General features: G+C 41.4%; 1 protein-coding gene across 1 annotated transcript in view; it reads right to left on the bottom strand.

Annotated features, from left to right (window-relative positions):
• Window positions 1-15,841, bottom strand: part of lrrk1 (leucine-rich repeat kinase 1) — a 93,585-nt gene extending 77,744 nt beyond the window's left edge. The window contains exons 1-4 of the mRNA XM_087843037.1: window positions 15,703-15,841; window positions 11,909-12,008; window positions 7,917-8,107; window positions 3,556-3,727 (exon numbers count right to left, since the gene is read on the bottom strand). Of these exons, the coding sequence (XP_087699163.1) occupies window positions 3,556-3,727; window positions 7,917-8,107; window positions 11,909-11,978 (433 nt within the window). The 5' untranslated portion in view covers window positions 11,979-12,008; window positions 15,703-15,841. The remainder of the gene's footprint in view (window positions 1-3,555; window positions 3,728-7,916; window positions 8,108-11,908; window positions 12,009-15,702) is intronic.
• Between the last annotated feature and the right edge of the window lie 293 nt (window positions 15,842-16,134).

Genomic DNA, 16,134 nt, shown 5'->3' with positions numbered 1-16,134 from the left:
TCGTGTTTTTAAAAAGTAACTAAGTAACTAATTACTTTTGAAAATAAGTAATCAGTAAAGTAACAGGATTACTTTTTTGGGGAAGTAACCAGTAATTAGTTACCGATTACTTTTTTCAAGTAACTTGACCAACACTGCTTATTTGTTTTTGAAAAGTTGATGAAATCAAAAATAATAAGTTTAAATATGCTTGTACTGCTAAATCATGCGCCACGGCGAATGCAGATGCTCTACTGTTGCCTTTTCTGTTCAAGACAACCTTAATAAGCCCACCGTGGTCTCATCAGTTACTTTATTAGGTTACAGTCCCCGCCCTTCTCTTCTGTCCACTACAAACACACAGTGTCGCTGAAAGATGGCGCTTTCTTCACAAAAACCTTCAATTAAATAGTTATGAATGTGACCAAGTGCTTTTTTAGTGTTCAGATGTCTCAGTGTTACTGCAGGGTTACAATATAAAGCGCCTTGAGGCGACTGTATACATGAATGAAGTGAAACTGAACTGAATTTAAAAACATCGTTTTCATTCAAGTAAACAATTCTTCCTTCATCCATTTCAATCTAATCAAATAAATTGAAACAATTAAAAAGAAAATGACATAAAGAAAAAATATTTTTCCCCACAAACGTCCTCAAAGTTTCATGTTTCATTAGATGCTGAAAACACGTTCGATAGAGTCGAGTAGGACCAGAGAAATTCAGCCGCGAAAAGAAGATGAGCCCACTTTATTCATCACTGTGGTGAGGGATGGCTTCGAGCAGAGAACGTCCCTGTAAGCTGATGATTTGCTTTTCTATGTTTCTTGGCCTGATAAAGACCAAAAGTCCTCTCGGTCCTTAATTTGTTTGTTACGTCCCTCTGCAGCCCCTGATCTCCTCAATGTTCTCAGCTGGTGCTAATTGGCCACACCTAGTCAGGTGTGGATAACAGCACACCTGAGGCAAGCTTCCAGGGAGCTCGCTTGTCTTTGCCTTGGTGGATCCAGCCAGTTTAGCCAACCTGGTATTCAACTTTAAGTTGATTAACTTTAATCCATTTTAAGAAAAAACCTCTTCTCACTAACACTCTGGTATTCATCTTTTTTTTTTATGTTACAGCTTTTGAGCCGAGTCGTAACATCGTTCAATTCTACAAACTGAACTTGTCCAATCAATGCTGCAGCTTGCGACTCCCCATTACATAAAATCCCATTTAAAGCAGTTTTGGATAAACATATCTGGGGATTACTGGACATTTTAAAAACCTCTTTAAACACAATGTCTCTACTCCTTGTTGATCCCTGCTGCTCCTGTCAATAGTTGGTCGGATAAGCCTGGTTAAGATGAAGGTTTGACCAATCAGTGTGTCCCAATTTTTATCCTCAAAACATTTTCAGGAAACTTCTGTAGGGGACAGGAGCTTTGCTCTCTGGTGTGCTTTAGGTATAATTTAATGCTCTGTATACTCAGAGCATTTTGTCTTCCTTTGAACTATTTATAGCTAAATATGGGACCCCCCAAACCCACACCTACAGGTCTGTAGCTTAATTTGAGGGATGACCCCTCAGTTTCCCCTCTCAAACTTTAACCCCACTCATTGATACCCTTTTGCTTCCACCTCCAAACACTAATTGATAACTCTGCTTGCCATAACATGTAGCTTAAGGAGTGCCGCAGTGTCAGCTCTTTGGTCACTCTGGGAGCAGGACGGGTCAGGAAATCACCCAGGACTTTTGGGAGGATATGCTGCTCCTGGTGCACTCGTAGTGTCAGGAAGGGACTGATCCAGTGTACGGTGGTGCGGCACCACTCCTACTGGTCAAAGGTTAAGCTTAGCAAATGCACCCTGACATTGATATTGATTGATTGATTGCCTATGACAGATGCACATGTTCTGTCCATGCCTCCACAATTATTGGTCAAATCTTCGGCACACTGTCAGAGAAACTTGATGTACACTTGGATCCAATTGACTATGTGCACGTTAGCATATGCTACTTCCGGTGCAGAAACTCCTGTGGGGAGCTTTGTTTCCGGTGTCCTATTCGCGCCCTGTTTACGGTCCAAAACAAGTTAAGCAAATGAATGAATCAATTTACATTTCTATAGATGTCTCGGGCATTTACCCAATATATCTGTAAATGATGTTCATCGACTTGTCGATATTTTCCCCCGCGCGTCAGAGCAAAAGAGAAAATGGATTCAAATGTTATATTTCTCAGCTGTCCCTCGTTTATCGCGGGTGTTATGTTCTAAAAATAACCAGCGATAGGTGAAATCAAGTAGCTAGTTTTATTTTTTGACGGTGCAAAACGTTTCGTGGACATCGTGGACATACAGCACTGCACTCCAGAGTCACACTGCTAGCGATAGATGCAGCGATTCTGTACAGGAGAGACGGAGGAGATCGTCTGCAGCGATCAGGACACAATGTGACGTAAAAAAAAAAGCATGCAAACTTGCACTAAATCTGCGAAACAGCGAGGTGAAAGGTGAACCGCGTTATAGCGAGGGACCGCTGTAAGTTTGAAGGTAAGTCACAACATACCCTTCGTACATACTAATGTATAGAAACCGTTACCAGCAATCATTCATTTTTGTGTGGCTTTGTTCACGGTTTGTTAACATGCTGTGTAGGTGTGTACTTGACTAGCTGATCTGACATAACGGAAACATCTGGTTTGACTATTGTTCACCTGTAGTTTGAATGCTGAACATTTGCCTGTTTAAATCATGAGACCAGTCACTATACAGAGATGTGCTTCTGTGGACGATGTGTCTTCTGCTGCAGTTCTGCTTGTGTTGAGTGATGTAAACAACTGATTGATCTAAACTCTTTAAACGTCAACATTGATCATTAGATTTTTTATGACACAACAGTGGTGAGTGTTCCCACCTTCTGCTCTTTGTAACTTAATGCCATCTTTCCGTTTTCGAGTTGTGGACATGATGTTGGAGAATATCTTCGCAGTAGCGATTGACCGCAAAGTAAAGCTACCAGAAATGTACAACCCCACATCCGGTCTCAAACCAGGAAGTTAGCATTTTCTCGTGCACAGGGTCAATTGCTTCAGTTGCTCACGATCTTGTGACACCTTGTGCTTTTTAACTTTTAGCCAGAAATCTGATTTTGGAAGCCCCTCCCTCATATGAGGCCTGCATGAGAGATGCCATTTTTTTTAGCAAGCTGGAAAAGATAAAACATACGAGGGTCAACGGGAAAATTTCTGACTCTATGGAAACTCTAAGTAACCTCTGTGAACGTATTTTACTGTAGTCCAGTCTGCTACTCTACTGTAGTTTAATCTGTTTTATTTCATTTTAATTTTGTTATAATTTTGTTTAGTCCCTTTTTACTCATGAGGTAATCTATTATTAGTCCATTTATCTGCTGAAGATAATCTTGAGTTACTATCCACAACCCTTCTGTGAATATTCCTATTGTCTTATGGTGATTTGCTGGGGGGCCGGGTCTATGGCAGGGTCAGGCTTCTTTTACATGTATAGTAATAATAATACATAGGGAATCTATATATCCACGTATGATGAAAGTTGGACTGTATGTTGTACTCCTACCGGGTACAGAGTCCAGTAGCTCCTTGACCAAGTCGGTGTGGCCGTAGTGCGCTGCCAAAACAGCCGGGTTGCTGTTAGATGGCTCCAGAGGCACAGGGATGCGAGCCTCTTTGAGGAGGTAACACACACTCTGTAGATCACCATACTGAGTGGCCACACACAGGAGACGTACCTGTAAATGGAAACAACAATGAGGAAGAAAGGATGTCTTTCACTTATATATTCACTTACGCTAACATAGGAGATCAGGAGAAACAGACACATGAAGGAACTTAGTTAACCCAGAGTTCCCTGTGTTCAAGTGTCAGGGCAACACGGGTTTCATGGATCACATGACTTTTCCTTCACAGATCATTATCACTGTGAGTGCTGACGACATAGTTGTTATCAAATCGGGACGAAAATCTCTAAAGAATGCTAAAACATACCAGTAACATGCAACACTTGTTAAAAGGACAAGATGACTTAGGGAACACAAACATTTTATTTGCAGTTTATAGTTTATCATTGAGTGTGTCCTCAGTGCTGCTGTTTATTTCTAAAGGTGGCAGCTGCCCCGTTACAGCTGTGAAGCTTTAAACTGGACACGTTTAAACATTCGAGCTAACACAGCCTAAAAACGATGTGATTATATGTCACTAACTGACAGAGATGGGAGTAACGGCGTTACAAGTAACAGTGTTACTTTTTTCAGTCAAGAGTAATCTAACTACTATTCCTATCGTTGCAACGCCATTACCGTTAACAAGAAAATGCAGTCGTGTTACTATTCTTCAACAAACAGACGGTTGAAGCTGTGTTCAGCTTACAGCATCTTATATCAGCTGCACAGAAGTAGCTGTAAGTAATCTGGGCGCTGCAGCTTTAAGCAGCTGCGCGCTCCCACAGACGGTGATCACTCTCTGACAGACGATCACTTTTTGACACAACACCTGGAGCTAGGGCGCAAAACAATCGCATGAGTGCTGCTGTTTGACTGAGGAAGAATAAAGTAGTCGTGGTTAGCCAATCACATGACCACTTCAAGATGACAAAGCAACAATGTGATATATACCCGTCTTTAAATTGTGTTGATAGGCCACGCAAAACCCGAGTCATGATGGTAAATGGTCTGTATTTGTATAGCGCTTTACTAGTCCCTAAGGACCCCAAAGCGCTTTACACATCCAGTCATCCACACATTCACACACTGGTGATGGCAGCTACATTGTAGCCACAGCCACCCTGGGGCGCACTGACAGAGGCGAGGCTGCCGGACACTGGCGCCACCGGGCCCTCTGACCACCACCAGTAGGTAACGGGTGAAGTGTCTTGCCCAAAGACACAACGCCCGAGACTGTCCAAGCCGGGGCTCGAACCGGCAACCTTCCGATTACAAGGCGAACTCCCCAAATAACGTTTTTATTTTTTCCGCCTCCAGATACCCTGCTATACTTTCACAACATTACCATGTCATAATGTTATAATAAAATAATGTGAAACCTCTCTCCAGTTATTATATTTCAGTATATTTCCTGTTTCACCTGTTCCTGTCGTTGCTGGAACAGAACAACAACCACCATTGTTAGCATTCTCTGACTGACATGTCTCGTTATTTGTCACGTGTAGTACAGGTGAGACATAATTATAATTATAATGAGTTTTGTAGATATTCAATTATAACTGCCATAGATGCCAAATGAAACTGGAAACTGTTACATGTGCTCTGACAGAATGTGTCTGGCCCTCCCCCACATATTTCCAAACTTCTTTGCCCTAGCCATGCAAAAAGTGGGTCCCTGTAGAGAGTTCAGTGAATTTAAGGGTGTTGTTGTTATAGGATGCTACTGCGCAAACTAGTCAGTTCAGGAAATTTCTCCTAGAAAGTCCGCAATCAATTGTGAGGGGTATTACTGCAAAGTAGGAGTGTGCAGGTACCACAGCAACTAAGCCACGAACTGGCAACCAACAAAGTTGTAGAGAGGGATTAACCAGCACCGAGGCTTATAATGGATAAAAATCATTAGCGCTCAGCTGACTCGATGACTACAGAGTTACAAACACGAACATCAGGACAAAAACTCTAAGGAAGCCTTATGGCATGCATTTCCATGTCTAAGCAGCTTCTATAGAAGCCTTGTACTTCTGTCCATACAGTGCATTTCATTCATTACCTAAACCAACTCAAAATTCTTGCTGTCGCCAGTCACAATGAAAGTAATATCCCCAAGAAATAAGAAAAAAAATCCATTAAAGACCAAACACAAGACTTCATTCCATTACAATATACCTGTAAAGGTTCTCAGTCATCCAGGTCGTGGTAATCCAAGAAGCTTGGAAAAAAGTGACGGGACTTCTATACATTTCTTGAAGATGTTTCACTTCGCTTAAAAAATTAAAGAAAGTCAGTCGCTTTTCTTTCCAAGCTCCTTAGATAACACACCTGCCCCCAAAGCAGGTGTGTTACTTAGAGGTATGTGGGTGTGGCAAATGAAGTAGCCCATGCACATCTATCCCCCTTTCAACAGCTAGTTTTCATACAGTCATCAGAATTAGAATCAGAAACACTTTTATATGTTTGTATTTGCCATGCTGTCGTGGTGCAAAAAGCAAAAAACCCACTGTGGTACAGAAATAGGATATATGGCATTTACCGTATATAGTACAAAATGTTGGTAGCCTGAGTAAATAAGTGTGTTACTGTAACACTTTAATGAAGTAGTGATCAGGGTGAGGGTGCATTGTTAGTAGTCCCACAGCGTGGGCAAAGAAACTACTGTCATGCTGTGAGGTGTTGCTTCTGATGGGCAGCTTTCCACCAGAGGGGAGTGTCACAACAGTTCATGACCAGGGTGTGAGGGGTCGGCAGCAATCCTCCTTGCACTTCTTAGTGTGTTGGTGGTGTACAGGTCGTGTAGGCAGGGCAGGTTGCACCCAATCACCTTCTCAGCAGAGCAGATGACGTGCTGCCGTCTGCCTTCGTCCTTGGTAGAGGCAACAGCAGATAGATTCACTGATGGAGAAGTAAAACTGCACCATTAATGACTTCGGCAGTTTTTGTTCATTTTTGCCAGCTGGTGCAGGAAGTACATTCTCTGCTTTGATGTCCCTCTGCTGGGATGTGATAGTTCCCAGGAATTAGAAGCACTTCCTGGGCTAGTAGTTGTTTTACTGCCCGCCCATTTCCAGAGAAACAGAGTCACGCGCTGAAAACTGCTGTTGTAGCAGTTGAATACTATGGCCTTGGTCATGGATTGTAGCAAAGTGTCTCAACACTTAACGCTCCAATGTGTAACGGACGCAACCACCTAATGAATAGGAGTGGGGAAAAATGGATACTGTGTAGCATGGTGATATTTTGTTTGCTAATAATGTATGGATACAGGGACAGCAGAAATCGATACTTTGTTACAAAAAGGTTTTTGTGCTCTGACTTCAGAGCATGTTGATCCTTTTTCTGAGCAAGAATCCTGACATTCCTTCACTGTCCAAATGTGTTTAACTTGTTTTTGGCAGCAATAAACATGACAGTTTACTTATTTTAATTTAAGACATGTTTTATTTTAATTAAGTTTAAAACTTTTTTATTTAATGTAAAATTATATTTTGTTTTAATTTACTTTCAAATTCTTCAGTTGCTGAAGGGGCTGCATAGTTTTCATAAACTGCATAGTTCAGAATAGCTATAATTGTACCAGATGGTTGATTCAGTTAAGTTGGACTAGACTGTAATACAAACCGTTCAGTTTGTCAACAATCAAACTGAAATGAGAGAAAGACTGAGTGTGAGACTTTGATATTAGAGAAAATGAATATTGATAAAGTTTACCTTTATGTACAGAATCTGAATATCGCAAAATATTTTTAAAAATTGCAATAATATCGTATCGTGTGTTAAGTATTGTGATAATATCGTATCGTGGGATGTATGGTGATTCCCACCTCTAATAATGAAGCTAACTGAACCACGTCCACAAAAGGCAGAGAAGCGATCCTGAGGCCACCAAAGTGGAAGCCATTCACTACTTGACTCAGCATGTAATTCATTTAATATACTGCTTAGAGATGGTGGTGACCAATGACTGCAGAAAACAGTCATTGGTGGTGACGCTCAAAGTGGAATGGCTACATTCTTATCAGTCCCTAATGTGTATATACAAATACTCGTATTTGATTTTTTTACTCCATAAAGAATTGTCAGTACTTTACAATAACAGTCAATTTTAATTTATAATTGCATTCATAAATTATTTATTATAAGTTATATATATTTGTAATTGAGGCACATACTTACCAGCGTACCACTGTAACACTAGATCCAAACTTGCATAAGAGATTTTATATTTATGGTTATAGCCGACACAGCATGTAGTGATACTTACCCCATCAATGCGGGGTGTCCCAGCACTGCACACCACACAGCACGCTTGTTGGATCAGCTCCCTGGCAACGTCCTCCTCTCCATCTTCATATGCTGCCTGGATGTTTTGAAAAGTGGGCTGAGTAGACAGTGTAGAACAGGGCCCAGTATCCTCCACCAATGACACCTTTGCTCCCACATCCTCCCCGGGGCCTGTCAGGAAACAGGACAGTCAAAACATGAACAGAGAAAAAATAAAGTGCATTTGTAACTAGGATCTGGATTTTACAGTTAAACACTGTAACCCTGTTATTAGCATGCACCCAGAACTGGCTCATCTTATTTAAAGAATACGCTCATGGTACGAGCTAAAGCACAACTTACTGGATTAACGCAGTTTGAGAAGATTGTCTCTGATGGCAGATGTTAAGAAGTACTTGTTACTGTACTTCTATACATCATTAAAAAAACATTACTATTTAAAAATGGGGAAAAAACCCAAACACTAATATTCTTGTATCAATGTCAACATTCAAGATTCAACTCAGGTCTTTATTATTTAAAGAAAAAAAATGCATGCTGTTAATTATAGAGTTGCACAGGGAACTCAAATGCCTGTGCAGGCTCTCATCCAGGTCGTGGTAACCCGAGGAGCTTGGGAAGAAAAGCAACCAGACTTCTTCCTGTTCTTTAAGTTTCTTGAAGACATTGAAAAGCTTCTTCTGTTTTAAGACCAAATGGTGGACCGTCCGAGGTATTTCCAGGCACCTTAACATCCACTCACATCTTGCGTCAGTTGATCTCAATGGGTCACATGATAGGGTGAGGCAATTGTTTCACCTGAAACTTCTGCTAATAATGACCCACATGCTTTTCACACCTTATAAGAAAGAAACTGAGATTATTGTACTCGGCCTAAAAACGTACAACTATGGTATCTAACCAGATCCTTACTCTGGGTGGCATAAACTTGGCCTCCAACACTGTCAGGAATCTTTGAATTGGTTTTGACCAGGATGTGTCCTTCAATGTGTATTTTAAAAAAATATTTAATACTACTTTTTTCCACTTGCGCATTTGCATGCCAAGTATCATTGGCCAAGATACAAACCGCAAGTCTGATGCATCCATAGAGAAACCATTACAAATGCATATTATATGATCTACAAGTGTAAACAAATTTGTACAGTGAGTTAGTCTAAGGAGCTTGGAAAGAAAAGTTTCTGGACTTCTTTAAGTTTCTTGAAGGCGTTTCATCTCTCGTCCCAGAAGCTTCTTCAGACCAAATGGTGGAGAGTCCCAGACTTAAGGCTTTTTAGGAGTGTTCCTAAGAGGGTCCTGGACCCCCAATTGATCCTCTGCCTAATCACACGAGCCAAAGTGTGAAAATGGGTGTGGGTCACAATCACCCAAGGTTTCAGGTGAACCCATTGTGAGACCTTGCCCCAGCCTATCATCTGACTTACTGATCAAATGACCCAAGATGTGAGTGGGCATTAAGTCGTTGTGTGTTGTGCCATGTGTTTACGAAGTGGCTGTTTGGTCGGAGCATTCCTCGCTGCACTGTACAGCATACACCATGTTGTTAACTTTGTTTTTGGGAGTTTTTTTCTTTCGGATGAACCAATTTTTATCTCAGTGTGTGGCTGAGTCTTAAGTACACTGGGATGTTGTGCTTGGAAAAGAGTTTCTCTAACAAACCTGGTACATAAGGGATGACAATATTGTTCTGCTTGTCTTAACGTAGCCAAAAACTGGAACTGAAAACAAAACTTAAAAGGGAAAAAGAGAATTTTATTTATAACTTTAATGAGCCCGTAGCATTTCACAGTTCTCTACTTGACAACATTTGGGCCAAAAAAATGAAGCTTGCATAGAAGTGCCAAAAGCCACAGTTCAAGGTATAGTCGCCTGAGGCTGGGTCCAAAAACAAGCCAGATTCCCATGTAAGTGCCCACCGAACAGCAATTGAAAGTTATGATTACAGTTTCTAAGCTGTAAAAAAGAAGAAAAAAATGGCAACCATCAGAGCTGCCCCCTATTAGATTTCAAAGTCCCATGTCGCTGTGTTATCAAATTATTCAATTCACAAGATTTTCAGGAAACTTGACCTCTGACCATGAGGTCGAGGTCACTTAGATTCGAGCTCATCCAAGATTTTTTTAATTAGATTCACCTATGGTGTCAATTTACTGTTTCCTTGTACTCTGGTTATCGCATTCACAAACTCAGACATCTATACCACCCGCTTGCTCCGTGAGCTGATGACAATACCATCTGCATCTACAGCTGAGGGGAAAATTTATAGTCAAAAAGCCGTTTTGGACGATAGCTTCCATAATCAAGACAAGTTCCCAGAGCACAAGAGCCCAAAGAGGATCACTGCAGAGGCAATCGCACCACCTACCAAGAGAAGAGCTGAGGAGAGCCCCAGGAGGGGGTCACCCAGGCCTCACCAAACAGCTGCTGGGAGGGAGCCAATACACACCCGGGCACCCAGACACTGAGAACCACCAATGCACCAGTGGGCATCAACCAGGGAGTGTTATTGGGTGGGGGATTTTTAGTGCAACTGGGAAACTGGGCTGTAATGAAGGTGTGATGTGCTTCACTAAAAATGCTACCATATAAGAACAATTTAGAGCCATTAACCACCTCAACAGCAGTGTTACTCTACAAAAGACTTTTCTCCATGCAGTCTATTACTCACTTACTTGCTGGAGAAAGTAATTTGTTACACCACTCTCTCGTTACTCTGTAAAATCAACTAAAACGCATCGTCACATATTTACCAGCCTATAAAACAAACACAAACCTCTATCCCAGTAAGGACAGATATGCAATCTCTCTTTTTATACACATATGAACACAGAACCTATAAAACACAAAGCATGCATGCATATCAGCCAAAGATACTTTAAAGCGATCGCCACAGTGACTCTACTGTAGAACCATGAACAAGTAGAAATCGGCTTTAACCCTGGCTGCTCCTCACTGCTTTTGTTACCTGTTGAAGATCAGGCTCTGGCTGATGAATGTTTTCTTTTCTGTGAGTAGGAGAAGCCCACTACTGTGATCAATGAACTTCCTCAGGGATTAATAAAGTTTGTTTAATCATTTTTTTTCTGCGTGCCCGGCACACATGTAGCTGAAGAAGCTTTGTAACTGTAATGTGCAGGACTGTGTTACATTATTGGGTGAGATTTCTTTGTGATAAGGAAAACCTGCCCAGATTGATGGGTTCCTAACTTATATATTATTATGTCTGTGAAGGTTCTCAGTCCTCCAGGTCATCGTAGTCAAAGGAGCTTGCAAACAAAAGCGTCTGGACTTCTTTAAGTTACTTGAAGACGTTTCACCTCTCATCCGAGAAGCTTCTTCAATTCTAAGGTCAAATGGTGGAGAGTCTTCAAGCAACTTAAAGAAGTCCAGATGCTTTTCTTTGCAAGCTCCTTTGACTATATATTATTATGCAAGTTTATAAAGTTTAAGCAAAATGTCTTTTTTCTTCTTCTTCTTCTTCTTTTTCTTACACTGAATTAATTTGAATGTCTGTAGTATTATAGTCAGGAAGTCAAAAGATACAAACACATTAGGTTCCTCGTTACAGTGGGAAAAACAGAGTAATCAAACCAGTTTACAATGTTCCACTTTTCTCCTCCCTAATCCCACGTCGTCTATTATCATTTGCCACACACTGCATAGTGAAACAAACTGTATTTGGCAGCAAGAAAATCTAGAAGATGCTTACATGTGTTAAGCGAGATGTCAGTGTGCACAGTTTACTTCACATACAAATGGCAAAACATAACACTTTTGAAACCATCATAGTTTCAGTTCTTCTTTTTCTAAAAGAAAGAAGTGCTGCTGCCACTTCACACACAGCTACATTTCAGTTTGCAGGAACGTTCTTTCTCAACCTGCCTCATGAGGCCACGACTGCATCAAGAAAAACAAGCAAACCAGCCATGTACATAACAGAGACACACATAAGATGCTGGGAAGGTTACTTACTGCTCTTTTGCTCCATGCTGCTGGGAATGTCTCCAGAGTCCCGGTGAAGACCAACAGACCAGTAGGACATTCTTCCTGGAGCTACTAGTTAGGTTAACCACTGTTAAAGGAAAGAGGAGGCCTAAATATATCTGTCAGCCTGCACACAGACAATGTTGCTGTAGAACAAACACATATTCTTTGAATTAGTTAAAAAAGGTCATTCTACCAGTTGATTAGGCATAATTAGCTGTGCAGCCCAAATAATACTTCAAAAAACAACAACTAGGTGTGCTAAAAGATCAAAATCAAAGAACCGACTTTCAGGTTGAATTCAAAGTATTTAACAAAGGCATTGCATGAAATGTTTAGTATTTGGAGAAATTGTGAAGCGCAGTCCACAATTTAACAAAAATCTTATTGGATCATTTAACAGAATACATAAAATCATTAAATATATGGATTGTTTTTAATACTTGGATGAAAATCCTTAGTCCTCATAACTACCTAAAGCATAAACTCCCTTGAGATGCTCTGCTCTATACTACAGTTATCTTCTGTTGGGCGACCGTGGCTCAGGGGTTGGGAAGTGCATCTGTAACCGGAAGGTCGCCGGTTCGATCCCCGGGCTCTCTGTCCTGGTCGTTGTGTCCTTGGGCAAGACCTTCACCCACCGCCTACTGGTGATGGTCAGAGGGGCCGATGGCGCGATATGGCAGCCTCGCCTCTGTCAGTCTGCCCCAGGGCAGCTGTGGCTACAACCGTAGCTGCCTCCACCAGTGTGTGAATGAATAGTGGCTTTGAGGGTCTTGAAAAGCGCTATATAAATCCAATCCATTATTATTGTTGTTGCTTGCGGTTCTCTCTGCCTTCAGTCAACACGCTGTCATCCATTTGCACATTGTAGCGTTGCCCTGTACATGTTACTATATATGAGCGAGAAGTATGGTGCTGTAGGATTATCCTACTACTCCTACCAGGACTCACATCATCAATAACCACTTGTGTTTGATGGGGGCACAGAGGCAGAGAGGATGCCAAGCTGCTGTGTTCCAATTCTGATCCAAGGATCCCCAGAAGGAACCGTTTCATCTAACTAACAGCCAATAACCTGCCTCAGGACCACATGTAATGTCCTATCAGGCATCATAGCGCCTAAGATAAACAGACATATGGCTCACTACATGAGCAGAGCACTAAAAAGATGGTGATGTTGCGAACAACACTAGAGGCCAACTTCAAGCCAACAGCACAAGTTGCCATCAAGTGCGGGACTTACCAAGGAGATGTCCTGTCACCAGTACTGTCCTGCATAGGCCTGAGCCCTGACCGAGGGCAATGACAAGACTGGCTACAGACACCGACTACTAGGGCTGGGCCATATCGTACCATTCACGGTAATACCGGTGTAATGTTGGGCAACGATAAAAAAAAAATGAAATATGGCGATAGAATATGGGTAAAACACGCATGCGCAGTGCCTTTGTTTACATATGCACATGGCGGAAAAAGCATGGCGGCGAAGGAGAATCAGAAGAGCGAAAGCAGATCGTTGAATGAAACGATGAACCAGAACTGGTTTGTAAAAAATGCAGCTTCACTGGTGTGGAACTGGTTTAGCTTTCGTCCGTCAGATACACAACAAAGCACTATTTTTGGTAGCGCATGCTAGCGGGCCGTCGTTATTACCGTGTTGTTTGGAAAATACGGCGCACTTAAAATCAATCCTTTGATTTTTCTGAAAGTCGACAGAGCCCCTTATAATCCCGTGTGCCTTATGTATGAACTCTGGTTGTGTTTACTGACCTCGAAACGATTTTATGTACACGGCGCTCGAAAATCTGTCAAATGTTTCAGTACGACTTTGCTAAGCTACGAAGCCGCACCGCTTGATGGATTGTTGGAGCATTACGGCTATCGTAGGCGGAGCCTCGCGGAGTGATACGTACTGTGCTTCAACATAATATTACCGTATTGTGTGTGTATGACCTCTTTTTAAGTTTTGTGGATATTATACATGGTTATGCTGAGGATGTGTCGGCCAGTTTCCACTGGAAATGCCTTTTGGTTAAACTGTCAGCGAGGAATTTGCATTTGCACTGTTACATTTTTATATAATGTTAATGCAGATAAAAACAGCTGCTTGTTTAAGTGAAAATATATTGATGGGTTTTGTTTTGTTTTTTCACTAATAAAGTTGTGGAGTTGTAAAGTATTTTGTCTAGTGTCAGTTATATCGCTATCGCAAATTTTCAAATGTATAACGTGATAGGGCTGTGCGATATGACCAAAATCTCATATTCCGATAACGATATAAATCACAAAAATGTAACATTTTCTGTAAATTCTGTGAATCTCGGGCAGCTCGACTTGTGTGAAGTGTTTCCAGCTAGGCGTCATGTAGCTGAGTCGAGTGTTTTAACCGATGCATGAAACGATACATTTTTAGACATAAGTTGTAACGGCCGCCGTTTCTTTGTGAGTATTTATTACACGGCGTGCTGCGGGGAAAAGCCCGTTCTAACGTTTGAGTCTAAGGTTTATTTTTTAGCACCTGGCGGCTCTTTTTTAATTCTCATCCGTAAATATTCTGCATACTCTTTCACGTGATTCAGTTTATTTTGAAAAATCTCAACAGAATCTCGAGCTTTATTGTGAAAGGTTTATGTGGAAAATAAACAAGCGGACACGCGATGATGTTACCGTCGTTGTTGCTAACGACAACGCATAAAAACAAACGCTTGTCTGTCTGTAGTGTGGTTATATTAAATATAAGAGAAAGAGAGAACTTTAATTAATACAGCCAGTACAGTGACCATCAAAACATGAAAAAAATATTGCTGTAAACAGTTTATTTTGCGACACCACGAAACAAACGATAGCGTAAAATGAAACGATAGACGTTTTTATATCGTCATCCGATATATATCGTTATATCGAACAGCCCTATATCTTGATAAATATTTTGGTCATATCGCTCTGCTCTACCAACTACAACAATTGTTAATAGTCAAAACTGAGGAATCGCACAACCAGAAGACAACACTGCAGTCACACAGGACAGCTACAAGCGCCTGGGAATCGCACAGGCAAATGGGAACCATGAAGAGACTACTAGGAAAGCGACAAACACCAAATACTTGCGGAGGGTCAGGCAATGTCCCGAGAAGTCGGATGATTGGGAAGGACAAGATCTGGGCAATCTACGCCTACACCCTACTGTTAGTCAGATACCCTGTTGGCCATAGGAAGCACTGACAAGGAAGCTCCCTACAGAGTTTCACCAAGTCCAGCACCTGGAGACTGTACAGTAAACGGAAAGGAGGAGACTGAGGACTAGTGGGAGTCATAACCACTATCTAGCATGAAATAGCAAACATCCATGTGCGCATCAGGAAGATGGCCTATAACTGTGATTAGTAAATACTTCAGGCAACAGAAAGCTGGAAGGACAGGCCCCTGCATGTGTTCCATGCTGCGTTTTCTAGCTTTAGTCTGGAGCCAACATGAGGTATAACACTGTGCATGTCTCTGCTGTGTGGTACGCTGCGCAGCAATTAGCCAACTTCTGAATAATATCAATAACAACAACACCAAAAACAACAATGACTGCTGGAACACAAGGTGCTTTCATTTGTGGGACATGTCACAGAAAATGGGGCAGACTTTGAAAAACAGCCTTGTTACTTTTTTGTTTTTTTAACAGTAACTCTGTCAAAAAAGAGTTAAAAAGACAAATCACGACAACTGAGTTAGTGGTTACTGCTTACCACGAGACACAGCACATCCTAGCGCAGCATTAATATCCAACTTACCGCATGCCTGAAAGGTCCGGTGAGCGACAGAGAGGCTTTTGCAGCTTTGCTGTATTTACCAGCCGCGGATCAACAATCTTTTACTGGACTTCCTGATTCCACGGAAAAACTTTCCACTCCGGAGCAGTCGGGTTGTTTAACACAGAGATTTCCGGTATTAATTTTCAAAATAATATGGATGCCTGATGTGTTTTTCAAAATAAGGTTCAGAAGGGTTGTAAAGGCTTGTAGAAACGCTTTTGCCCATCAGAGTATGCTTGTAGCTCATAATTATGAAGCCTGGACGGTTTGCCACTTCATTTTACCCGTTAAAGTATGCTTGTAGGTGACATTCACAAACATTCACATGGTTTGGCACTGACTTTTAGCTGTTAAACTATGCTTCTAGCTCAGATTAACAAAGGTAAGACGATTTGTCACTAAGTTTTACCC

Source organism: Neolamprologus brichardi, chromosome 1, assembly GCF_056152115.1.
Source record: "Neolamprologus brichardi isolate AB-2024 chromosome 1, ASM5615211v1, whole genome shotgun sequence".
NCBI classification, from domain to species: domain Eukaryota; kingdom Metazoa; phylum Chordata; class Actinopteri; order Cichliformes; family Cichlidae; genus Neolamprologus; species Neolamprologus brichardi.
This window is presented reverse-complemented; position numbering and strand designations above follow the sequence as displayed.